The 26,226-nt window shown below is 37.9% G+C and overlaps 1 protein-coding gene across 2 annotated transcripts in view; it reads right to left on the bottom strand.

Annotated features, from left to right (window-relative positions):
• The window catches only part of Ipo11 (importin 11), a 142,520-nt gene that overhangs the window by 51,659 nt on the left and 64,635 nt on the right, over positions 1 to 26,226 (bottom strand). The window contains exons 20-27 of one of the 2 annotated variants that reach the window (NM_001360897.1): positions 24,578 to 24,691; positions 19,768 to 19,883; positions 14,764 to 14,840; positions 11,402 to 11,428; positions 11,132 to 11,211; positions 10,641 to 10,721; positions 2,144 to 2,239; positions 1,249 to 1,362 (exon numbers count right to left, since the gene is read on the bottom strand). In NM_001360897.1, coding sequence (NP_001347826.1) covers positions 1,249 to 1,362; positions 2,144 to 2,239; positions 10,641 to 10,721; positions 11,132 to 11,211; positions 11,402 to 11,428; positions 14,764 to 14,840; positions 19,768 to 19,883; positions 24,578 to 24,691 — 705 coding nt within the window. The remainder of the gene's footprint in view (positions 1 to 1,248; positions 1,363 to 2,143; positions 2,240 to 10,640; positions 10,722 to 11,131; positions 11,212 to 11,401; positions 11,429 to 14,763; positions 14,841 to 19,767; positions 19,884 to 24,577; positions 24,692 to 26,226) is intronic. The other variant, NM_029665.4, reaches the window with a different exon arrangement.

Raw genomic sequence — 26,226 nt, forward strand, 5'->3', positions numbered from 1 at the left:
ATGAGAGAGCAGAGACCATCAGACTGAGACAGCAGTGGGCTCCTCATCTCAACTCGCCCTTATACTCAAAGGATGGATTCTCACCAGCTCTCTAATATTTCTCATATATGAGTTAGGAAACATTGCGTTCTTGTAGATTTAAAATACTATTTGCTAAAACACATAAATTTTATGCTGTGAAGTATATTACCAGAATCACTCAAAATTTTTGTTGAATTAAACTGAACAAACGTTTAAATAGTTCTTATCTCGGTTAAAAACAACAGACTAGTGAAAATATTTCTAGCAATTCACTGAAACAAAGGCTAGGATCTCAAATTTGTGGTTTAATTCTCCATGGCAAACTTTCCACTCATTTACTCTGGGTCTCCTAAAACAGATTTATTTCCATCATAGGCCACAAACTGCATCATTGTCTCTCTTCAGTCTTAATACATGGATTGAAAACATCAAATTCTTACAGAATATTACATATGCTATTTAGTCACACAACTGAATTTTAAATACATTTAGGCATTTTCTAAAGTTACATTCCATTATAATGAGAACAGAAATTTCCTCAATCCATGGTTTCATATTAAATTCATTACAGGAATGAAATACAACAGCTCGTGAGAATATGCAGGGTGTTCTGTTTAAATTCATTACAGGAATGAAATACAACAGCTCGTGAGAATATGCAGGGTGTTCTGTTTAAATTCACTACAGGAATGAAATACAACAGCTCGTGAGAATATGCAGGGTGTTCTGTTTGAGATTATGAATTAGTAAAGAAAAACTATAAACTGAAATAAATCAAAATTCTACTCTAAAACTAAGTAAAAATTAAATTACTAATTTTGGATGAGAACAAACTACAAAACTTACCTGCTATTTACAGGACCATTATTCTTACGGTTTTTTTTAAATTATTTATTTTATGTATATGAATACACTGTTGCTAGCTTCAGACACACCGAAAGAGGGCATTGGATCCCATTACAGATGGTTGTGAGTTGTTGAGAATTGAACTCAGGACCTCTGGAAAAGCGGTCAGTTCTTTTAACTGCTGAGACATCTCTCCAGCCCCATTGTTCTTACTTCTACCCCAGGCAACAGGTAAAATCCATATTGTTAAAAAATGTATAATGTAAAGATTTCAATGCTTCAGACGAACTTATGTAAAGATTCACTATTTCATCAACTATCTCCAATATATATATATATATGGTCACAAACTTCCTTAAATTTAAGCATACAGACTCTTACCTCCTGATTAAACTCGTGTCCCATCTCATTAAGAAGTGAAGAAAAGAAGCTGGTATTCTGGAGTAAGACTCGACCCATGACAGCAAGATAAATGGACATCACTACTGGATACCTCTGCACAATTAAAATACAGGACATGTAAAATTATGTTAAAGTACAACCATAAATGATTTCTTAAAAAAATCAATGATTATAGTATCAACATTTAAAAATATAACATTTCTTTCAGGAACATAAAACAACAATTTTGTGTTGCTCTGTATAGTACAATCTGTCAGTGTTGCTTGAATTCTTAAAAAGCTTCTAAAGAACTATATGGGTATTATGTGTCTATATTACTACTACTTATTGTTACACAAATTAGGAACTGAAACTAGGGATAAGAGAGATGGTTCACTGGGTAAAGTATCTGCTGTATAAGCATAAAGACAGGGGCTTGTTCAAAGGCTAGTCTAGCCAAATGGCAAACTTCAAGTTGAAGGGGGGGAGTGGGAGAGGAAGAAGGGGAGAGAGGTGAGGGAGGAGCTAGGGGGAGAGAGAGGGATAGGGAGAAGGAGAGAGAAAGACACTAACCCTACCTCCAAAACTAAAGTGGAGAGTAATTAGGAAAAGGCACAACACAGTCTCTGGCCTCCATGTGCACACAGAAACACGTATGTACTAATACCCACCCTATGCACAAACAGACACAAAGAAATCTATAGTTTTTAATATGAGGAAACATATAGCAACTCATGTTATTATCCTCAAAATTTACTCAACTAAATATTTCCAGATGATAAAGCTTTCATTTCACAAATATCAATGAGAAAAAGATGTAGATTTTCTAATGCAAGAGTAATCAAAGGTAGGGCCTGAAGTCCAATGCTATCCTAGAAACTGAAGAGAATCTTACCTCGCCTTCAATAACACCTCTGAAAACACAGGGTAGAATTCGCTGAAACATCTGTGGGCCTAATACTGGATTCACTTTAAGGGCATTTTCCACAACCTAAATCCCAGAAAGACACACAGTAATATTCAACAGTGCAACTCATTGGTTTACACAGAACACAGACTAGTAAACAAGGCGATAAATGAACTAACACAGACCAAATGTGGAAGCATGTGACTTCATGAGGTGTGCAATATTCTGGCACTAAACACACTTTCACAAAATAATGTATTTTTAATAACCTGTAATCGGATGTAAAGTATATAATATTTAGGCACAGATATATGCTTTGCAGTCACATTTAATCATACTATGATAATTCAGGTACATGCAGTTTATGAAGTTCTGCCCCTTGCAATATAAACAAGCATCCTTAAAATGCCCCATGAACAGAAGCAGCACAGGGCATCTCTAACATTCTTCTGGGGTGATTTTGAGTTTTATTATGTTTTGCTTTGATTGGCTTGTTTTCATTTTCTCCAGTTTAAGATGGGGTCTTGCTATGTAGTCCAAGCTGCCCTCATATTATTGATCCTGCCTGTTTCCTGAGTGTTAGAGTTACAGGTGTATTTTACCACACCCAGCAAAAGCACTGCTTTTAGGACTGGAAAACCTGGCCACCAAGCCAACACTGTTAAGAATAAATCCACAGTTAGGTTTATCAATAAATTATTAGGAGAGGCAATGTTTCATATATGTTTCACCTTAGTGACTGATCAGAGCAGACAATGCTGAGCCCTGAGGGCTGAGAAACACTCAAAGTCATCTCAGATCCATTCTCCACTGAAAAGCAGAGGGAAGAGCAGAACCATATGCCTTCAGGAAGGAGAAAAAAGAAGCTAAAGGCAGCGTGAAAGACAATGAGGACTAAAAAGGATAAAGACAAGAATGCTGGGGTAGAGTCCACTGAACACCAGTGCCAGCTACATTCGGGTCTTCATATCTGGACCACTGGCCTTCGCCCCAAAAGAAGAGCAGTAAATGTTCTGTTGAGAATAGAAATGGATCTAGAACAAAAGGGATTCCTCAGTGACATACATAATTTAAAAAAGCCATTCTCAGGCAAGCCACTCTCAAATTTCAGAAAGCATAAAGAAGGGCCACAACTCTGAAGAAGGAAGGGCTTGGAAGGAAAAGTCAATCGGGGGCTGGAGAGACAGCTCAGCAGTTAAGAGCACTGACTGCTCTTCCAGAGGTCCTGAGTTCAATCCCCAGCAACCACACGGTGGCTCACAGCCATCTGTAATGGGATCTGATGCCCTCTTCTGGTGTGACTGAGAGAGTGACAGTGTACTTACATATATAAAATAAATAAATTTTAGAAAAAAGAAAAGAAAGAAAAAAGAAAAAAAAAGGCCAAAGGGACTGTGGAAGAGAGATTATTCAAGGACATCAATAGAGTAGCTGCTGTGTCTGAGCATAAACTGAAGGATCTGTCACAGTTTATTGTCTAAATACAAAAGAAAAGGATCCTTACTAATCTCCGAGAATTCAAAAGGTGGGTTATATGGAAAACAATAATCACAGCTCACTGCCCACCTCATTTTGAGCGGGAAAACAAAAATCATGAACACTAAATACCAATCTAACAAGAAAAATGGGAGCACTTTAGCTGGACAGAGGTGAAAAGTAGTCGTCCTGGATTATTTTCTAGCATTAGCAACTAATGAGAGAATAGTTCAAAGGTATTATTTACAGATATGAAATGCACAAAATAGTTAGCTACAAGCAACACTAGTGGCTATCCCTAAATAAGAAGAAAGGTCTGACAAAGGTGTGGCTGATTAAGGCTTTTTAAAGAAGCCTTTTCTATCTAGGTGACTAAATGATATCCTTAAATACTCATATTAAAGGAACCTACAGGAGCCCACAGGAACCACTCTATCTTTGTTTTGGAGAATTAACTGAATGAGAAGTCTCATAGTCTTCTATATGAGAAGAAAAAAATATTCCTGTGCGTGTTTAAGAGGATTAGACTCTTCTGTATAAATCATTCACATATATTAAATATAAGCAACATTATCATCTGTACATTGCCTTCACAGGGAAACTATAGCCAATGTTGTACAAAGAATCAATAAATACTTCAAGGCTAAATCTTTGAAATTAAGGTCAGAAATCACAGGTAGAGAACTGACTGTCTTAAAGTGTTTTATAGAGGGCCAGGCATGCTAGTGCACACCCTTAATCCCAGCACTCAGAATGCAGAGGCAGGCAGCTCTCTGGGAGTTCAAGGCCAGCCTCCTCTACATAGCCACTTCCAGTCCAGCTAGGGCTACTTAGTGAGACCCTGTTGCAAAAACAAAACAACAAATATTATGTAGGAAAATGTCATTATTTGACTTTAAAGGGGAGTATGAAATACAGTCATAACAATTTTAAAAGGAGAACTGGTAACAGAATTGACTGGAAGACCCAAGCTTAGGCAATTCTTCCATTTTTCCTAGTCCCACGTTTGCGTAGAACTGTGGAACCAAGAGTAACTGACACGTGCTATGACATGCTGAATTTGAGATATACATGTGGGAAATCACATGGAATAATTCTATATTTCTCATAATGAAAATTACAGACCTTAATAATCTTATTTAGACTGCACATATCTACATATACAGATACAGTCACAAACTTTTGAATTTTAAAATGATAATGCCTACAGTATTAAAAGCAGCAACATTATAAAATTCAATGTGATTGCTTTCTCTCTTTTGGTTCTTATGTTATGGTCCATGTACTTACTATATACTATGTAACGAGGTATTCGTAGGTGACTGCCACAATATCACAATAAATACACATATTTTCTCTTAAGAAAAGTTGTTCTTACATTTTTTAGTTTTAATTTTTGATTTACTGTTCTTATTGTGTTCTCATAGTACTAGGAGTAGCCCTTTTACTACTTTAAGTCATGTCAAACATCTATACCAGTCTAAACTCTAGCTTCCAAATTTTTTCCATTTCCTGCTTGATAACTACTTTTATTAATTTGGTTGACTGCTTCGTTTCCGTTTTTCTCTTACTCTTTAAACAAAGAGTGGGTAGTGCTACTGCCTTACACGCTCAAAATCACTGTAACGCTATGGAGGCTTTCCTCATCTGAGACAGGCTAAGTACTTCCTCAGGGTTGGCTATGCCTTCATGATTTATCCTAGCTATTGTTTTAAAGATTTATTTATTTATTTTATGTATATGAGTACATGGTAGTTGTCTTCAGAAAAGGGCATCAGATCATATTTCAGATGGTCGTGAGCCACCCTGTGGTTGCTGGGAATTGAACTCAGGACCTCTGGAAGAGCAGTCAGTGCTCTTAACCACTAAGCCATATCACCAGCCCTATCCTCACTATTTTTAAGTCAGCAATACAAATAGAACTTGCTGCCCTGTAGCTTTTAATCTACTTATTTTCAAGAAATACCTACAATAGACTTTTTTTAAACCAAAAATGTAAGTTTTTAACTTCTTCCTAAGACAACATTCTTGATTTGGCCTCACACTGAATAAAAAATTACTGACTGTGGATCTTAATAGCAGAATGTCTAGGTTTATATCATGACTCCAATACTTACTAGCTCTTTGACCTTGAACATTTATTTACCTCTGTTATTTAATTTTTTTTATTTGAAACAATATGAAAAAAACCCATACTATCATCTTGTTTACATGTAGATAATGTACTCTACATGCTATGTGCTTAGAAATACTTAGGACATAGTAAATAACGGTGTCACCTGTTATTATACAACTAGACAGTCAAAACAGTTAATTTATCACAAGGGTTATCATAATGAAGGAAAGGAGGTTGGTTTAATAATGCATATGGGTATGAGAAATGAGAATTTCCAAACTCAAAATGGTACATGTGTACAAGTGCAACTCAAATTAACGCTAGCAACGTAAATTTAATTATTTTTAGAACATTCCTATGCCCATGTAAATAACCTGTATTGAGTCAGCTAACTCTAGTTCTGCCTAAAAACACTGACTCCCAAAAGAGCCATACTGGTCTCTGTGTTCAATTTTCTTAAAATAGCAATTTTATGCTTCAAAGAACGAAGAAGCTACTTGCAAGCACTATCAGAAATTACTGTAATAGTTATGTTTAGCCAAAAACAGACTGACTGGTGTATAACCTGTTGTATTAAGGTAATATTAGGAGCTATAGTAAGAACCATAAGAGAGTTTTCTCAGACTAGAAATCAAAGTATAAAATAAGCACACCATTTTCGTAAAATACCCTGATTTTCCATCGAAAGCCCAGAAGAGTTAATAGCGCTGGGTGGTGCGTTCCTCGTACTCAATGTCCACTCGTTCTCAAACCAAGCAAAGGTCCAACTATGGCAATGCTTTCTTTCAAATTGCCTTAAGCACATATTATCAAGTCCTCACTATTAAACTCAAGTATTTACAATCTATTCATGATCTACTTTGGGCACTACACTGTTTTAATCTACAGTTTGTATAAAATGTTACCATATTTGGATGATAACAATGTGCGTGGATTCATTCAATGAGAAAAGCATAAATTTCAAGGGAAGCAGACAGGTGGCCTCACCGTTGGCATTTTCAAGCACAATGAAAAAGAAATTGGTTTGTTACTAAAATTATGGAGCTAGTATGTAGTACTTATGTTTGAAATTCTCCATAACAAATGTTTTAAAAGACTGTATTATTCTGAAGAGCAATAAACAAATATGATTATCTTAAACAGCTTAGACACGCCCGTTAATAACATGCTGCTGTTGTGTTACTAGCCTTGTCTTAAAAATCACATTCACTTAAAAGATTTTTGTGTAACATTTTTCATTTATTTGTTTACTTTCTTACTGTGTGTGTATGCGTGCATGCACTTGCACACAAGAGTGCACACACACACACAGATGTGGAGGTGAGAGGCCACTTGCACACAAGAGTGCACACACACGCACAGATGTGGAGGTGAGAGGCCACTTGCACACAAGAGTGCACACACACGCACAGATGTGGAGGTGAGAGGCCACTTGCACACAGAGTGCACACATGTACAGATGTGGAGGTGAGAGAGGCGCCAGCCTTTGGAGGTTGGTTCTCCCTGCCCATCATGTGGGTTCCGGAGTCCAATTCAGGTCATCACCTGCTAAGCCATTTCAACCAGAACCTGAAGTGCTTATTTTCAATAAATATTTATTTAAAATAAATCATGTAGGAAGAACATTTGGTTTGGATTGTTTTTCTAAAGCCAAAAATCCAGCAACCAAAAAAATTAGTCTATAAGTGTATTTGATCAGCTTTTTGTTTTGGTTTTGGATTTTTTTTTGTTTGTTTATTGTTGTTTTTTGCCAAAGGCTAACTATAAAATGAGAAAACTTGGTAATTAGATTAAAATAACTAACTTTTATACTAGCTTATTAGACACTAGGCAGTGTCTTGACTGTTTTATATACACACACACACACAAAGTCCACTCCTTGCCCTAGAAACTTGGCAAAGCTCTTCCTGTTTTACAGAGAGAAAGTGAGAAGGCAGTCAGTGACTTGCTCTCATCACATAGCACTGGCAATTCTGATCTAGCCACCAGCTGTGCTACACTCGGGCCATGCCACCTTCCCTCTATTTCATAACAGTTCAATCAAAAGCAAGCAATAAAAAGCACTATTTCTTAGAACTCCCTAAAATATTCCTTACTGAAGTTTTACAATGCCCACACCAAAGAATTCCTAAGTCAGCTTCCAACAGTTACTTCACTACTAATATTGCAAAAAAGGCTTTATTAAAGGCAAGCAAACAAAAAAATCAAACAACTTTCAAATCAAGTTTGGTTTGGAAAGTGTTTCAATGTAAGAAAGAAGCTTTTTCTTAATCTCTTAGCATATGCTGAGCGGAACTAAACACTGTTTTTATGTCAGGTGCTACATAACAAGTTACTGCAAAGCTTGGGGGCAGGGGTAGGCACAGTTCAACTTCCTGAATCCAAATGGTAGAAGGAACAAACAAACTCAAACAAGTTGTCCTATGACAGGTCTGTCTCCAACACGCGTATAAAATATACACACATACACTTATGTACATCTGTACAAAAAAGCAACGAAAGAACCAAGCCCAAACAAAGCATAGCCAAGAATCTTTTAAGTAGCAGGACAGGGTATCCAACAAATAGGCCAAGTGAACTTCTACTGTTTGATACTGAACCTCTAAATCTTTAACATAAAAACCATTAATACAGTGCCATTAAAATCTAAAACAATATAGCACATACTATTTGAATTTTGGATAGTGGAGAAACTTACAGACGAACAAAGGAGTCCAGTAGAAGAAAGATTTTAAAATACATAGATAATACTAAGATAATATGACAATTTTCTCTAAGAGTGATAACTCATAGACAATATCAATAATGAGTACTTGAAATAACAAACTAAATACTACTAAGTAGTAGTTCAATTCATTTTTTTCCTTGCAATTATCGAGCAAACATTTATTAGTGGGCTTGATATGTGCTGGAAATATAGCAGTCACCAGGCCTGCTAAAACTGCTGCTGTTATTGATCTTGCATTCTAACTGGAGGAGGTGTAAGATAAATCAATAAATAAATGCATGTTCTATGAGACTGCAGTTAAGTACCTGAAGGAAAAGAGGGTCAGTGAGAGAAAATCTAGGTTGGAGTGGATTCTGGGCCACAGAACAAAGCATTTACTCAACTACTTGCAGAAAAAAGTTTCTAATTCCTGACCCACAAGGTAAATGACTGAATATATTAACAAATAACCCCAAATATACCCAATTTATAAGTCAAACCAACCATGTATACACTTACATAAATATCTAGAATATATATGTGTGTGTCCACCGAAAACAGACAATACACTCAGAGTGCTAACTGGTTATTATTCCTGTTAAATCTGTGTATCTATGTATTGATTAATAGGAAATAAACGTTTTATAGTGAGTTCCACTAGAAGAAAATTCACCTTGAAGATCTAAGATAATGCCACAGTTTTCTTTTTTTTTAAAGATTTATTTATTTATTTATTTATTTATTTATTTATTTATTATATGTAAGTACACTGTAGCTGTCCTCAGACACTCCAGAAGAGGGAGTCAGATCTCGTTACGGATGGTTGTGAGCCACCATGTGGTTGCTGGGATTTGAACTCCTGACCTTCAGAAGAGCAGTTGGGTGCTCTTACCCACTGAGCCATCTCACCAGCCCATGCCATAGTTTTCATAACAAAAAAGTAATTGTCAAGATTGAAAGACTTTGCCAGGCATAGTGGTGCACGCCTTGAATCCCAACACTTGGGGAAGAGAGGTAGGTGGATCTTTGTGTGTTTGAGGACAGTCTGGTCAACACAGTGAGTTCTAAGATAGCCAAACCTACAGAGTGAGACCCAGTCTAGAAAAAAAAAAAAACCAAAAAATTAACAAAGTTTTAAAAAAGTAAGACTTTGTCTAGCCAGAATTTACTTCTCTTATTTGATATAAAACACAGCTAAGAAATTAAGACATTTAACAGCTACAGCTTTCAAATTCCATATGTAAAATATGGATACATATGTGCATATACATATTATGATATAGTTTAATACAGTTATACGTTAGCTACTATACTCATGTTATAGCATTTCTTTCATAGAAGGTCATATAAAGATAATACATACAGTTCACAGGATACTGGCTCTTAACTGGACAAGATCCCAACAAATCTAGCTTCTAACTTCAATACTAAAGTTAAAACTGTCAGTGAAATTGTTGTCCCAAATGTAGACTAACTAAGACTAACTAAGCAGTGACCACTGCTGCTTAGCATACGAAGACTAACGTCTGAGTCCCGGTCTGGGAGGCAGGCTGCCAAGGTGAGGGTGTAGCTCATGGTGAGGCTTGCTTCCCACTAGAATACCTAGAACACTATCAAAACAACTGAAAACTTAAGGTACACTGAAGGTTGCTAGGTTTAGGACAAGTTGGTAAAAGGCTTTTAACTCATCTCTATCCAATGAGGTTTTAGGATAGACATTATTCCAATCAGCTACAATCGTATTAGCAGGGGGCTGGAGAGATGGCTCAGTGATTAAGAGCACAGGTGATCTTCCAGAGGATCTGGGTTCAATTCTAACTCCCACATGACAGCTCACAACTGTCTGTAATTCCTGTTCCAGGAGATCCGACACCTCACTCAGACATACCTGCAGTCAAATCAATAATGTATATAAAATAAAAATATTTATAAAATTATTAAAAATAAATTATAAAAACAAGCCAAAACAAAACAAAAAAAATGAGAAATCCAAAACTGCATTTTAACAAGACCTCTAGGTGACTTGTACACACATTCAAATTTGATGCCTTTGGTACAGAGGAAGGAATTCGGCCAAATTGAACACTCGCTAGAATTCAATCAGTTTCTCTCTTTCTCAGCCATCCATTCTATGGAGGCTCGGCCTCACCAATATCAGCATGACAATCAATTTAAAATGACAATACCTTCAGCACTTGAACTTGACCTTCTGTAGTAATCTCTGGTAGCAGCTCATAAAAGGACTGGCACAAACCTGCTGCATATGTCTGAAATCCAATCAAAGGTCAATATGTGTAAGAACACAGCTACAATACTGAAAAGGCAAGAAACTCAATTTGGAAGGTCTCACATTATTCAAGAATTGGTACTAAAGGTCTAAGCAAACACTTTCAAGTAAGACCCCTCATAGGAAGAATGAAGAAGATAGGCCGTAAGCTACTGCTACACTGACTGCTGAGTATATAGTTACGTAGATAGTGCATCTTCTGTAGTCAGCTTCAGTGGAACTGGACGCTGATCTCGCCCTTCCTACAGTGAGAAATACTTACAGGGAAATAAAATCTCTAAGCACTAAAGTATCAGACCGAATCTGAACTTTGAAAAGGCACTTCCTGATACCACACAAACCCCAAAATAATATATAATTATTAACAATGCAAAAGGTGTTCTGACATACCTGTAAAAATTCTGTTGATGATAAAAAGATATAGCCATTGATGATCTTAAAGCAGGTTCTGAGATTCTCTGAACTTAATTCTGCCAAAACAGTAATTATTGTTTAAAAGAGCAAATTAACTAGCTGTTCAAAATTTAAGTGAGGTAATGATTCATTTTAGTTAAAACTAAGTTGCTATAGCAACTTGAAGCACTCAAGTTTGTTTTTAACCATGATTACTAATGGATTTTGACTGTTTATGGTTCCTGAAGCAGCAAGCATGCAGCTTACCGTTTGCAAGGCAGCTGGATGGAAGCTCTAGGATAGAAGATCAGACAGGATTGACAATGTTTTATCATCAGAAAAAGAAAAAGAAAAATCTCTACAAACAAGTGAAAAAGAAAAACTAAGTTACAGCAAGGGTGGTGACACACAATTATAGTTCCAGCACTCAAGAGGTTGAGGCTGGAGGATTGTGAGTTCAATGCCAGCCTGGATAAAAGGAAAATAAAATAAGAGCAACTTACATGCTTTCTTTATAAATTTTCGTGACTACAATCTAGCCAGTATTCATAAGCTGGTCAGATGTAACAGTGCTCTCATTCACCCTGTAGCAGTAAAACTCTAAAGACTGAGAAAGGCACCCTTCCCTTCTGTCGTCAGAACAACGCTAGGAAAGCGCACGGCTGGGACTTTTCATTTCCAACCAAAACCTGAGCTGGGTCCTGGGGTTTCCTGGTTTATAAAGAAAAGTATGTAGAGAGCAAGCGTGTTCAGTTTTTAGTGGGGGAAGACGGCAGAGTGGGGTCGCTGTATGAAGCTGACCATGAAAGCGTGGAACCCTGCTCATGAGAAGGCTCAGATGACCGGTCTGGCTGACGTTCTGACGCGGCCAGACTGGCACTACATAAAATCCCCAAGGTAGGAAAAGAAGCTACACAAGGCCTTTGTGCCAAGCACACCTCCTTTCTTTCCCTAAGACAACTAAAAGACAGAGTTTTCTAGGGAATCAGCAGGAAGCAGCCGGCACTGCCTTTGGGAATGATTGCATGTCAAGGAAATGGCAAAGGGCTGGTTACTGAAAAACAGACTTTGAGTTATTACTTGAGAATTCTTCTAATCTGAGGAGGAATAAGGAATGACATTTTTTTAAGGCCCTCAAGAAAAGAAAGTGGGGAGTAAGGGGGAAGGGAATAGAGAAAGGAAAGGGTCTCGGGAGAATGAAGTGATTAATGGCATTATCTAGTCAGCACAGTCATCTACCCACTGAGTTTCGACTGTTACCAATCATACCTGTGTCCACTCACATCCGCTCCTGTTTGCAAAGAATCTCTCCTTTCCTAAACTAGAACTAGAATTTTTATGTCTGATAAAACTTCTCAAAGTAAGTAAATTCTTGACAAAGGGTCCAAATTTGGGGGTCTTCTACCTAAATACTCGCCCAGAACAATAGTCAACAAAGTTTTAGTAACAAAACTAAAGCTGCTTCATGGCTGAGCCTTGTGGGAGCTGAGGGCTGGGAAAAGAGCTCAGTGAGTAGATGGCTTCTTGCACAAGGGAGGAGCTACACAGGGACCCACAGAGCCCCACAGAAAGCACTCATGGCAAGGAATGACTGACTGCGTGCTGGGGAGGTGGAGCACGAAGGGGCCCAGAGACTCACTGCCCAGCAAGAAAGGCTAGCTGACCAGTGAGCTCCAGGTTGACTGACACACCCTGTCTTGCACAAAACATGAAGGTGTTATAACAAGATGACCCAGCAGCTAAGGGCACTTGCTATTCACTCGGGAGACCCAGAGTAAAGTCCATCACCCATGCAATAAAGCAGAGCATCTGGCAAATGCCTGTAACTCCAGCTCCAAGGGATATGACACTCTCGTTAGCCATGCATGCATGTATGGGACAAGGATTCCCCCCCACACACACACATGTGTACAAATATTCACACCAACACGTTCTCATTTATACACAGACAAATAAGGTCAAGAGAAACAGAGAAGATACTTGTCCCAGCCTCCACAGGTGCATGGGCAGGTGCACACACCAGTAGACACAAGCATACACCACACATACACCACAAGAATTAAAAATCAAATTTTAAAAAGATAATCAAAGGGCCAGTAAACTGCACTGTGTATAATTAATATGTATATAATTAAATTTAAGTGTGCAACTGACTTGGCAAGCTCACTTACTAGGATGACTTTATAATCAAAGCATTATTCTTAAGAGATTTTAAGCTAGGGATGTAAGTCGGTGGGAGGTCACACTAACCAGTGAGTTAAACCATCCCCACCACCTAGATAGATAGATAGATAGATAGATAGATAGATAGACAGACAGACAGACAGATAGATAGATGATAGATTGAGATAAAGAGATGATAGATAGATAGATAGATAGATAGATAGATAGATAGATAGATAGATGATAGAGAGATAAATAAGATAGATGATAGACAGATGATAGAGAGATAGATGATAGAGAAATAAATAAGATAGATGATTGATAGATAGATAGATAGATAGATAGACAGATAGATGATAGAGAGATAAAGAGATGATAGAGAGATAGATGATAGATAGACAGATAGACCGACAGACAGACAGAACAATAGAGCTATCATATGCTTTAGAATGGCTACTCACATTTAAGAAAAAGTACTGATTTACTATTTGTGATGGTTTGTGTATGCTTCGCCCAGTAGTGTCACTATTTGGAGATGTGGCCTTGTTGGAGTAGGTGTGTCACTGTGGGTGTGGGCTTTAATACCCTGGTATAAACTCACTTCCTGGAAGTGAGTCTTCCACTAGCAGCCTTCAGATGAAGATGTAGAACTCTCAGCTCCTCCTGCACTGTGCCTGCCTGGATACTGCCATGTTTCCACCTTGATGGTAATGAACTGAACCTCGGAACCTGTAAGCCAGCCCCAATTAATGTTGTCCTTATAAGACTTGCCTTGGTGAAGGTGTTTGTTCTTAGCAGCAGTAAAACCCTAACTAAGGCATTATTATTATTATGAAAATCATATTGATACTAGGGAGAGAATCTAGCTACATCTCTGAGAGACTGAAATAGTAAGTGCACAGAACCCTCAGGATCCTGTCACATGTGATGTTCTGGAACTGTGTAGCACTGAATTACAGCTCAGTGGAAAGAAACGGTCAAGCGTGGGTGAGACCATGTGAGGAAGGCAGAGACAACGCATACATTATGTGTGTTTAGCTAATTTGTAAGCAATACTTCAGCAAACTATGTGACACTAAAAGTTCAGTGGTTCCTTAGCCAAAGCAAAAGTATGTACAATGCTTAAACAACTTACAGCACAAACTCCCTGTGTAAACTGAGCTGAGTGAACCATGGTAGCACTTAGAAGAGCTATCAAAGAAAATTCCTTAGGGAAAGTTCAAGCTCAACTCTAATGAGTGTATATCTTAGTTTAATTGAAATTTTTTCCATAAAGCAATGTTATTTAATGTTTACTTTTAAATCAATGGAAGATATTTCAAAAATATATATAATAATTTCTATAAAAACACTATGACTTGTCAATATATGGGACATAAAATGGAAGGGGTAATTTTAAAGTCAGGAAAAATACTTTTAGGCTGCAGTTACATTAACAAACATCTCAGTAAGATCTGAAGACATACCAAGAAGAGGTGACATGTTCTGAAATATACGAAGCAGCTCTGGTGTGACACATGGGCTGTTCTCCAATGTCACTAACCTAGGGGGGAAAACACAATTAATGCACTTCTGACATCTACTCGTGCCTTTAACACAACTCGAGTACAAAAACATTTCGTTTAGAAAGCAAAGGGGAAAGTATGTAAAGTGCCTGCCAAGAAGGTCAATGGCATCACAAGCTGCCATTGGGACTCCTCAGTTTGTGTGCATGCATGCCCACACTGGAGCCTCGAGGTAACCTGGGCATCATTTTTCAGGGACTTGCCACCTCTTCTTATTTTTATAGGCATGTTCTCTCACTGACCAAGAGCTCAGCATTTACCTAAGTTTGCTAGCCAGCAAGCCCACCCTAGATCCACCTATCTCTGCAATCCTAGTGGTGGGGTGACAGCAAATGTGTCACCAAGCCCAAGTGTGATTTCTTCCTTCTTTCTTTTGTGTGTGTTCTGGGAATTGAATTCGCATCTTTATGCTTTCAAGTCAAGATATTTACAGGTTAAATTATTCTTCAGTCTATCTAATAATATTTTTATATATACAGTAAAAATAACACTGTATGCTAAAATAGAATAAAAATTACAATTTTACATAAAATCATTAGTGTTATGCTGATGAAAGAGGGATAAAGTTATTCTGTTCTAAATTTTCTGATCACTTCTGTGTTCCTCCGTTGACAAACTGGGCTAGTGAACTAGTAAAACAACTTATGCTGCATGCTTTCTAAAGATGGATTTAGAAGCCAATTAAATTATAAGCCATTATCATGCTTTAATAGTTTAAAACATAGTTTTAAAATACCAAATATATATGAAAAGAACTTGAAGAGGGAAAACCATGAGTGTCCCAACAACAGCAAAAGAAAAAAAAATCAAGGGGCTGGAGAGATGGCTCAGCGGTTAAGAGCACTGATTGCTCTTTTGAAAGTCCTGAGTTCAATTCCCAGCAACCACATGGTGGCTCACAACCATCTGTAATGAGACCTGACTTCCTCTTCTGGAGTGTCTGAAGACAGCTAGTGTACTTACATATAATAAATAAATAAATCTTAAAAAAAAAAGAAAGAAAAAGAAAAAAATCAAAACAAACCAAAAGAAAGAAAAAAAGGGAGTAAATAAAATCTAGCTTAGTGTACTTACATATAATAAATAAATAAATCTTAAAAAAAAAAGAAAAAAGAAAAAATCAAAACAAACCAAAAGAAAGAAAAAAAGGGAGTAAACAAAATCTAGCACTTGGTATTGACACAGTTTGGATCTACAAAGGCCTATCCATGTGTCTGGACCCAAACTAAGCACTATTCTGTAGATCACTGGGGATATGCCCCAGAATCTATACCATCTTACAAAGAAGAGAAATCTTTGTAAAGAAAATTATTTTTAACTATTAAATGGATAACACACGTATATAAGTCCAAGCAGTATCATTGAGTATAAATCATAGCTCCAACTCATTGATAAACAGGAATAGAATGAAGACAAACTACTGGGAGAATTTTACAATATACGAAAAGTGAAAATTCCACCTCAGAAAATAGTATTTCGGGAAGTCAAATTTTTTCTGAAAAATTTTTATAGGAAAATAATCTCGAGTAGATGGGAAAAAGCTACAGAGTTGCTTTTGGTTTGTTCTACATTTAAATGAAGATAGTATTGCGCTCAATGCTCAACAGCTTACAACAGTCACCACAGTTTTCATTGTTCCACTCTATAGTTCCTGAAAAGCAAAACCAAACAAAAGACTTTTCATATATTATTGCCTTCGATTCAATTTTTGCTTAAAAGTAATTTATAGTTCCTAAGAAGTCTGGGACCGGGCTGGAGAGATGGCTCAGCGGTTAAGAGCACCATCTGCTCTTCCAAAGGTCCTGAGTTCAAATCCGAGCAACCACAACCATCCTTGATGAGATCCGATGCCCTCTTCTGGAGTATCTGAAGACAGCTACAGTGTATTTACATATAATAAAAAAATAAATCAAAAAAAAAAAAAAAAAAAAAAAAAAGGGGCTGGTGAGATGGCTCAGTGGGTAAGAGCACCTGACTGCTCTTCCGAAGGTCCAGAGTTCAAATCCCAGCAACCACATGGTGGCTCACAACCATCCGTAATGAGATCTGACGCCCTCTTCTGGAGTGTCTGAAGACAGCTACAGTGTACTTACATATAATAATAAATAAATCAAAAAAAAAAAAAAAAGATATGGAAGTCACCACCTTAACCAAGCAACCAAACTTAGCCACAACCACAAAAGACTGCCATGTCGCTGAGGACACAATGATGTCCGGATGACATGCTCGCAAGAAAGAGTTAACTTCATCTATACACGTGAAACCACATCTAAAGGGAGCTGGAGAGATGGCTCAGTGGTTACTGAGTACTGAGTACTGGCTGCTCTTCCGGGGTTCAACTCCTGGCACCAGCAGGCAGCTCCTAACTGTAGAAGAAAAAAAAAAAAGAGGAGAAGAAGAAGAAGAAGTCTGGGGCCAGCTCAGAGGTAGCATGCTGGCTAACAAGCAGGAGGCCCCAGATTCAGTCCTCAGTGTAGAAAAGAATGGGTCACCTGGCAGTGGGTGTCCGGAATTAGCCTGTTCTTACTGGTTACTTGTAAGGTCTCTCCTTCCCAAGCTGCTTATATCTTATTTCAGGCTGTCACTGCTAGCTGATGACCATGCTGCATATTTTACTGAGAAAATACAAGACATCAAATGGAACACACTATAAAATTTAGAAATCCACATTTCTGTTGCCAGTCAAAATGAAATGCCCATGCTGTTGCCAAAAAATTCAACCCCTCCACTTGAGATCTGAGCCAGCCTGGGCTACAGAGACTTATCCCCAGAAAACAACTATCTCAATTTTTTTTTCATTTATATATAACCTGAGACAAAGAAAAAAATTACCATTAAAAGAACCACACAATTTTATTATTGTTTATTAAATCCCTTGAAAACTGGCACATCAAAAACTCATACGCACTTAACAAACACATTAAGTTTTGAGCCAAGCCTGACATCGAAGGCCTCACGAGAAGGGACTCAGAGAGACAAGGCAAGAGGTAGGCAAGTTCGAGGCCACACTGAGCTAGGTAGACTTGCCTACAGTGAGCCTTGAACCTAAAATGAAAGCCCCAGAGCACTGGGGCTGTATCTCCATGGTAGAAAACCTAAAATATCAACTCAATCATCAGCACCACACACATGAATGTCAGAGAATCACACGTCTATAAGAAAGTGCCTGTGTAACAGAGATTAATATTTCAATTTATAGTGTACTGACAAGCCTAGAGCTCATGGGGGTAAAGCCAACATTATAACCAATTTTCTATCATGACATTTGTCTATTTAATTACAACTGGCTGACTCTTCTGACACTAAAACATCAGAGTGGAGCAGCTACAACAAACACATCTGGAACACATGACATCACTGTCTTCCCTGTGTCAAAAAAGTTTGCCACTTCTGATCTAGATCAATCTACCCTTATACAAATCCAACCTATGAATTATTGATTTCAACAACCTTCTGATTCAGAACTACTATCTAGATCAGCGATTCTCGACCTGTGGAATGTGACTCCTTGCTGAGGAGACTGAACAACCCTTTCACAGGGGTTGCCTAAGACCATCTGCAGATCAGATATTTATATTACGATTCATAGCAGTAGCAAAATTACAGTTAGGAAGTAGCAACAAAGTGATTTTATGGTTGGGGGTCACTACAACATGAGGACCTGTATTGAAATTGCAGCATTAGGAACACTGAGAACCCCGAATCTAGATGCTACTCAAATAACAATACAGAAGGCTATAAAGAGTGCATTCCAAGCAGTGAAAACCTACCCAGTGACATTTAAAGCCACTTATCTAATATCCTGATACAGAGCATTTACTTACAACTTGGTAGTTTCCACAAAAACAAAACAAAAACAATTTCTGAGAATCAAAATTCTAGATTTTTGTTTTTGTTTCTTTATATTGTCATTGATTTATATAACGTTGAGGATTGATCTGTGGGCTGTACAAAATGAGAGAAGCATGCTATCATTGAACTACACCCTAGCTCAAATTAAAACTCTTAATTTCTAAGCAAAAATTAGGAAAGAAAAGAGAGAGAAGTAGGACAGAAGGGCCAGGAACAAATGTTCATTTTTCAATGGTTGATTCTGTGATTAAACAAAAAATGGCTTCCAACAGTGAGATGGGATGAGAAGTGAAAGAACTTGACAGCACAGCTCCTTAAGAACAATGAGCAAGCAAAAATTCGGTGTCACATTAAGTTAATGTGGAGCACGATTCTTTTTTGAGATCATTTTTAAGCTTTTAGTAGTGGGTACTGCTTGTTCAGAAAATACTGTATGAAGATTGTGAATGGCAACTATGCGTGAAGCTAAGCTCTGACATCTCACTACCCACTAGAAAAGCAGTAGGAAGTTGAAATATAACTCAATACCCCACTCCCCAAAATATCTTATTTCAAATACTCAGAAAATTAAGATCAAATTTTTGTTTGAGTAAATTACCTAGATGTCTAGGTTACTTGCCAAATTTCAAATATGAAATGCAGCATGGCCCCTGCTATAATTTCTCTCTATTTCTCTGTTTTTAAAAGGTTTATGTGTTTTAAGTATTTTGTTTGTATTTATGTCTGTGCACCATGTCCATACAGTGCCTGTGAAGGACAGAAAAGAGTGTCAGATCCCCTGGGACTAGAGTGACAGATGTTATGAACTATCATGGTGGTGTGGAGAACCTGGACCTCCTCTGGAAGAGGGGACAGTGCTCTTAACACACCCATTTCTCACAAGCTGTCTATCAGGAGCCTACAGGGAACAGCAGCTAGAAGCGGAAACAACCAGAGGATAACAACTCCACATGCTTATCTGAGTATTCAAAGCCACACGTGACCTCTGCTCTACTGAAAAAAAGCAGAGAAAGCAGCAGCAGGGGAATCCACAGTATCAAGTTCTCCTCTTACCATAACTCCAGGCCATCTTCCAGAAGATAGACATGTGGAGGCTGAGACACATCTGTACTCAGCTGGATAACTGGGAGCAGGAAAGGGTACAGGTTCTTGCTGTCTGCTCCTAATCCCTACAGGAAGTATAAATACGATTTATGACAAGACACTCTAAGATCCCTCCTTACCACCAATCAATTACCTGCCTCAGAAAACAATTTATTTTATATAAAATAAATATTCTCTTAACATAGCCCTCATTATACTAGCAAAGAAACATCTATTTATTACTAAATGTAAAAATCAAAATACTATCATCCTGTCTAGATGGCAATGCCAAGGCTAGATGTATCTGTGCCTTTTCACATTCAGGTTGAGTCTTCCTTATTTGAAATGGTTAGAAAAGAAGAAATTAAAATTTTAAATTTCATTTTCTAGAATGGTTACAAATAAATAAAATATCTTGGGAATGGAACCCAGATGGCAATATAAAATTAATTTATAATTCATATATACCTTATACATATCTCCCAAAGGTAATTCAATACATTAGTGTATCTATATTGCTTAGCAAGCCAATTGGGAAGTCTCTACTTGTGGTAACAACTCAGTGCCAAAAAGTTTACTGCTCTGCAGCATTTTGAATTTTAGATTAGGAATGCTCAAAAACAGAGGAAATATTTGTCTCCCCTCATGCTACGACTACAGAAAAGTAGTAACGCTGATATTTTAAACTATATAAACTCATTCAGCTAAATAACATGTATGAAATCAGCCCAGCCTAAATTGTTCATTGCTATCATAGTATTTCCATATTTAACAATACTAAGCAGTCATGAATAACCATGTTGTTAGAAATGCAAAAATTTCAAAAGTAATTACATATTGGATTTAAAGGAACAGAAATATATATAACAATTCCATAGCAAAGAATTTTTAAAGATACCTATGATTCTGTATATACAGTATATGCACATAACTATCTCCAAGAGAAAACTCACACAACTGTCAGAACACGACAGTTAAACATGAGGAAAAGGAAACTAAGGGAAAAGCAACAGAGATTTACTTTGTATGCTTTCTTTCCTGTCAAATAACTCAGGGTATCGTGGTCTAAAAGGCACCCTAACCAGTGGTGTCAACCAACCTTTTCATACATTTCCTTTCCCACGTGACATGAGCAACTGTCTAACTGGGAACAATATACATCCCAGCCCTCACTGGGAGGAATCCCTGCCCTCACGCTGCACCTGCACAAGCCACACTAAAAAGTTTTCCCAATTGTTTCTCTTCCTGGTATTTATTTAATTCCTGCCTTGATCACCATTTTCATTGTTAATAGATGCCCCTAACCATGACCTGATATCACTCCCATTCCAAACTAGTGTTCCCAGTCCTGCTCTGGGGGGTTGGGGTTTTTTATTATCATTCATATCCTTTGAACATTACGCTCTTTAGCCTTCTTGATCCACCTCACATACATGAGTTCTGAAGTTCATTGTCCAACTACACTTATCTATGCAATATTAGAAACACTATGATGACATCTTTTTAAAGTTGACCAAATCAGATTGGACAAATATGTTTACTATTTGTCTCCTTAAAACCAGTGAAACAGTATAGAATTTTTTTTAAGACCCATGATCATAAACACAAAAAGAATACTATAAGAGATAAAAGTAATCAAATTTGGAAAGTGAGAAATTAAGTAGTAACTGACTTAGCAACACTAGAAACCAAAGCTCAAATTAAGTAGAAAACGGGATCAACAAGATGGTTCACTGAATACAGCTGTTTGCCATCAGCCTGAAGACCAAGAAATCCCTGGGATCCACATGGTACAAGAGAACTGAGTCTCAGAAATTACCCTCTTGGTTCTACATGAATGTTGTGCATGCTCGCACACATGCTCGCACGTGCACACATACAAGCATACACACACACAGAGATGCATGCAAAAATAAACAATATTTGCATGTTACTTAGAGCTAGGAGGATGAAGAAGAAATCTAGAAGTTACTGCTTGAAAAGCTGAAAGTAGACTCTTCTACCAAATAGAAAAGAGAGCAGAAGAGAGTACTACCAAGTCTTCATTAAAAATAAATGTTAACTGACTTTACCCCACCTGTATCTAAAATTAATGTTTAAAGACAAAAATCACCGCACTGTGGCACTTAGACTTGTTACTGCTTAAATAACGTGCCATCAATACAAGCCATTGAAGGCTTGCTTTCTAGCTGCTGCCACTACATTGGAGGACTGTGAAAAGCTTATGAGTCCAGGCCAAACTCAGGCATGTCCTTAGGAACTGTGTCTTGTCCTTGGCCCCTCTCAGGCTCTCTGCTTCTTGTCCACTGTGTGTAAGTTGTCACACCCCTGCTCCCATATGTTCTGTCTCCCTAGAGCCAAATCAGGAGATGCAGGAACATGCCCTGGATCTCTGCAAGTGTAACCAAACAAAATCCTTCCACTGTCAAGCTGTAAGATGTCCATGTCAGGTACTCTGCCACAATGGCACATTTAACGCAAACTGGAGCTTTATACACGCAGGTACACTTGTCTCCAATATCTTCACCACTCATCCAAGATACCACGTCACCAAGAACTGTTATCCAACGGTGTTTAACAACACAAATTAAATATCAATTCTGTCAGGACAGATATCTTCACTGGTGTCCAACATTACTTTCAGATAACCTGCCATATGCCCCATACTATGATGATCTATCTTATTACCACTCTTATGTACTTCCCCAGACTGTCTTCTGCACAAAACACTTGTCCCATTTACCTCTTCCCAGTATCAACTACTAAACAGCCACCTTGTGAATAAATGTTTAACACTTCTACTGAAGCCAACTGCTGGAGACTAGAATGCTTATTTTTATAGGTATTAACCTCCACGGGTGAGCAAAGACTACTAGATACTAGATTTCCAGGTCTATAAAATACAAATGCAAAAATATACAGCTTACCCTAATGTCCATCTTACTTACGTGTTAATAGCTGGTAATATTATCTGAGAGGTAATTTAACAATAAACCTTAATATTCTCAAATGACTCCAAAGTATATTTTAAGCTACAATCTCAATTTCTGTACTAAATGTTATATACTTATTTGCAAAAAGAAGGCAATTATTTGGTTGGAACTTTGCATTATTGGCCAATACCCATAAGTTGTCATAAAGAAGAAAAACAAATGAACATTCTACTGATTATTCTGGATTGTGAAAGTTGCTGTGACTGGCATGCTATAAGAAACACAAAAGCTAGGGAATTTTATTCCTATCTCCCTCACAAAAGTCCCCAGCTGAGCTAAGGGAGGATGTAAGGTCCCTCTTCCGTTACCTACAATAGTAACAGACTCATCACTACCCTGTCCTGAGGTCATTGCTGCTGTCTACTAAAAAACCTTTACAGGAAATCCTAGGTACTAAAGGGTAACCAGGCAGATACTTATTGGACAAAAGTGCTTTAGCAAGGACCAAAGAGCTTGCTCAGCAGTTAAGAGTACTGCCTTCTTAGAGCTCAGTTAGGTTCTCAGCACTCACACAAGATGGTCCTCCACTGCCTGTCACTGTAGCTGCAAGAGATCCAACATCCTCTGATGGCTTCTGTGAGTAAAACACACACACGCGCACACACACTCACATACACAGAGACACACTCACACACACAGAGACACACAAATACACATTCTCACAGACACACAATAATTGTAAAAATACATCTTTTTAAATGTTTAAGTAGATAGTTTTGGGAAGAATATTTTTTGTTTAATGGTGTGGTCTAATTTTATCCAATAAAAAAATGTATGGAGGTGGATTACAGTGGCTGTATATTATGAGTGCATTTATTATCACTGAATTGCATACCTAAATTGGTTTAGATGGTAATCTTTCTGTCATGTGAATCTTACCAAAAAATTTAAAGGTGCAAAATTGCATTAGAGTTTGTATCATTAATCTTCTATTTAAAACTCTCATGAGAATTTATAATGATAAGACTCACCTATAAGCATTTATGGAAAGAATAAGTTGAGTGCAAACATTTAGCTACCTTGAGGTATTTGAAAACTATTATTAGGGACTTAAGATTGTGAATTGCTGTAATTCTTAAGGCAGAAGAATATCTCAGTGGAAATGTCTAGAATTTACATTTAGTAGTTCAAATAAGGCTTGAGAGATGGGTCAGAGAACAGTGTGCTCTTCCAGAGGTCCTGAGTTCAATTCCCAGCAACCACAAGGTAGCTCACAACCATCTGTAATGGGATCTGATGCCCTCTTCTGGCCTGCGGGATATATGCAGGCAGGTTGCTGTATAATAAATAAATCTTTAAAAAAGAAAAAGTTCAAATAAGAGCCATAGTCTCCATCTCGCTCCATGAAGTTTCAGGTTCCCCTCTACCTACCTACATCACCACACTATAGAAATTACAAACATCTCAAGGCCAAATCGTCCCCTTCCTCAAAGCAGTTTACCTGATCTCATGGCTTCTTGGGTTATGAAAAGTTTTTAAAGCCAGGAAAACTGCAAAGCAAGTTCATGCTGAAACACTCTAGATACCAGACAGAATCCATGTGGGCACACAGGTCATGGGGCTAACACCACTGGAAAACACTAAATGCCTTTTGAAGTAGAGAATATTTTCAAATACCCTTGGAAATGCACTAAATAGATGACAGGTGTTTTTGAAAGTGTACAGATTATACATTTGAAAAGCCTGAAAGTAGCATGAAGACTTTCATGAATATTAAATCACATGAAAACAATGAGGTAAAAAATAAAAACAAACAAACAACCTAAGAAACTGGAGAACTCACACACCTGAACAAGGTGGATAAGTGTTGTCAGAATAGCGCATCGCAGCATGTTGTGTTCTTCGCTCTGCTTCCAGAGAAGAGGCAAATACTGTACCAAACACCCCACATATGGTCGGATCTACAAGACAGATAAAAAGGGAGACAACAGGATCGTTTAGTAAGAAAGGCAATATACCGTGAGAAACCTGGCAAGCACTGTGAAATATTAGGCAATAAATTACTTAATATTAATTTACTAAATTAAAGATACATTTTATATGTATATATAGTATATGAATCCTTGGGTCCAACCAACCTTGGGCAGAAACTCTGCAGAGTGTGTGGGGATGCACTCTAGCTATTAAATCCCTAACAGTGCAGTGTGGCAACTGATTATATCATCTCATAGCACTTAAAGTAGTACAGGGGAGAATGTGAAGCCATGCTATACAACTAACGCATCCACACACTTCAGTTTCCTGCACGATACACAAGAATTATCGAGCATATTACTCAGCATTTAAAAGTAAAAGAAGAAATCTGTAATATTCGGCAATCCAGATGAACCTTAAAGGTTTGCTGAATGAAATCAGACATAGAAAGACAAACAATGAATGATTCCACTTCCAAAAAATATTTTAAATAGTCACATTAGTGACAGAGTTGAATGGTGACTGCCAGAGGCCCAGGAAAATGGGCATTTATGAAGTAACCAACTGGTGTGGTCTGAGTTCAAGATTATTCATCTTGGTATACAAGGCATGAATAGTCAATAGTATGCACTTTAGTACGCACTTAAGGATCCACCTCATGTTAAACCATGGGCAGAAAACATGCAACAGTTGTTTAGTCCCTGTGAGCTCTGGGGAGTCTGGTTGGCTGATACTATTGTTCTTCCTATGGGTTGCAAACCCCTTTAGCTCCTTCAATCCTTCCCCTAGCTCCTACACTGGGGACCCTGTGCTCAGTACAATGGATGGCTGTAAGCATCTGCCTCTGTCAGGCACTGGCACAGCCTCTCAGGAGACAGCTATATCAGGCTCCTGTCAGCAAGCACTTGTTGGCATCCACAATAGTGTCTGGGTTTGGTGGCTGCATATGGGATGGATCCCCAGATGGGGCAGTCTCTGGATGGCCTTTCCTTCGGTCTCTGCTCCACACTTTGTCTCTGTATTTCCTCCCTTGAGTATTTTGTTCCCCCTTCTAAGGACTGAAGGAGAGGCACTTGGTCCTGTGAAGGCTCCATGCCCCAGTGTAGGGGAATGCCAGGGCGGGGAGATGAGAATGAGGGAGTGAGTGGGGGAGCATCCTCATAGAAGCAGGGGGAGGGAAGATGGGTTAGGGGGTCTCAGGGGAAACCAGCAAAGGGGATAATACTTGATATGTAAGTAAATAAAATACCCAATAAAAAAACTGAATTCAAATATTCTACTAAACTAAGAAGTTATGTGTCATCGTTTCCCTTCTGTAGAGACAGTTCATAAATTACAGAGGAAGGCCCACATTCACTGAATATGTCACAGGCATATGTTGCTGCTGCAGTGGAGTGTATGTGTTGTTTTTTAGGTGAATAAATAATACAACCTTAAAGACCCCCCCCCCAAATGTATACATCTAAATGCAAAAGTGTAACAAATGCTTTTTAACAAGGGTCCTTTCTTTAGGAAGTTTAAA

The sequence above is a fragment of the Mus musculus genome, chromosome 13 (assembly GCF_000001635.26).
Source record: "Mus musculus strain C57BL/6J chromosome 13, GRCm38.p6 C57BL/6J".
NCBI classification, from domain to species: Eukaryota; Metazoa; Chordata; class Mammalia; order Rodentia; family Muridae; genus Mus; species Mus musculus.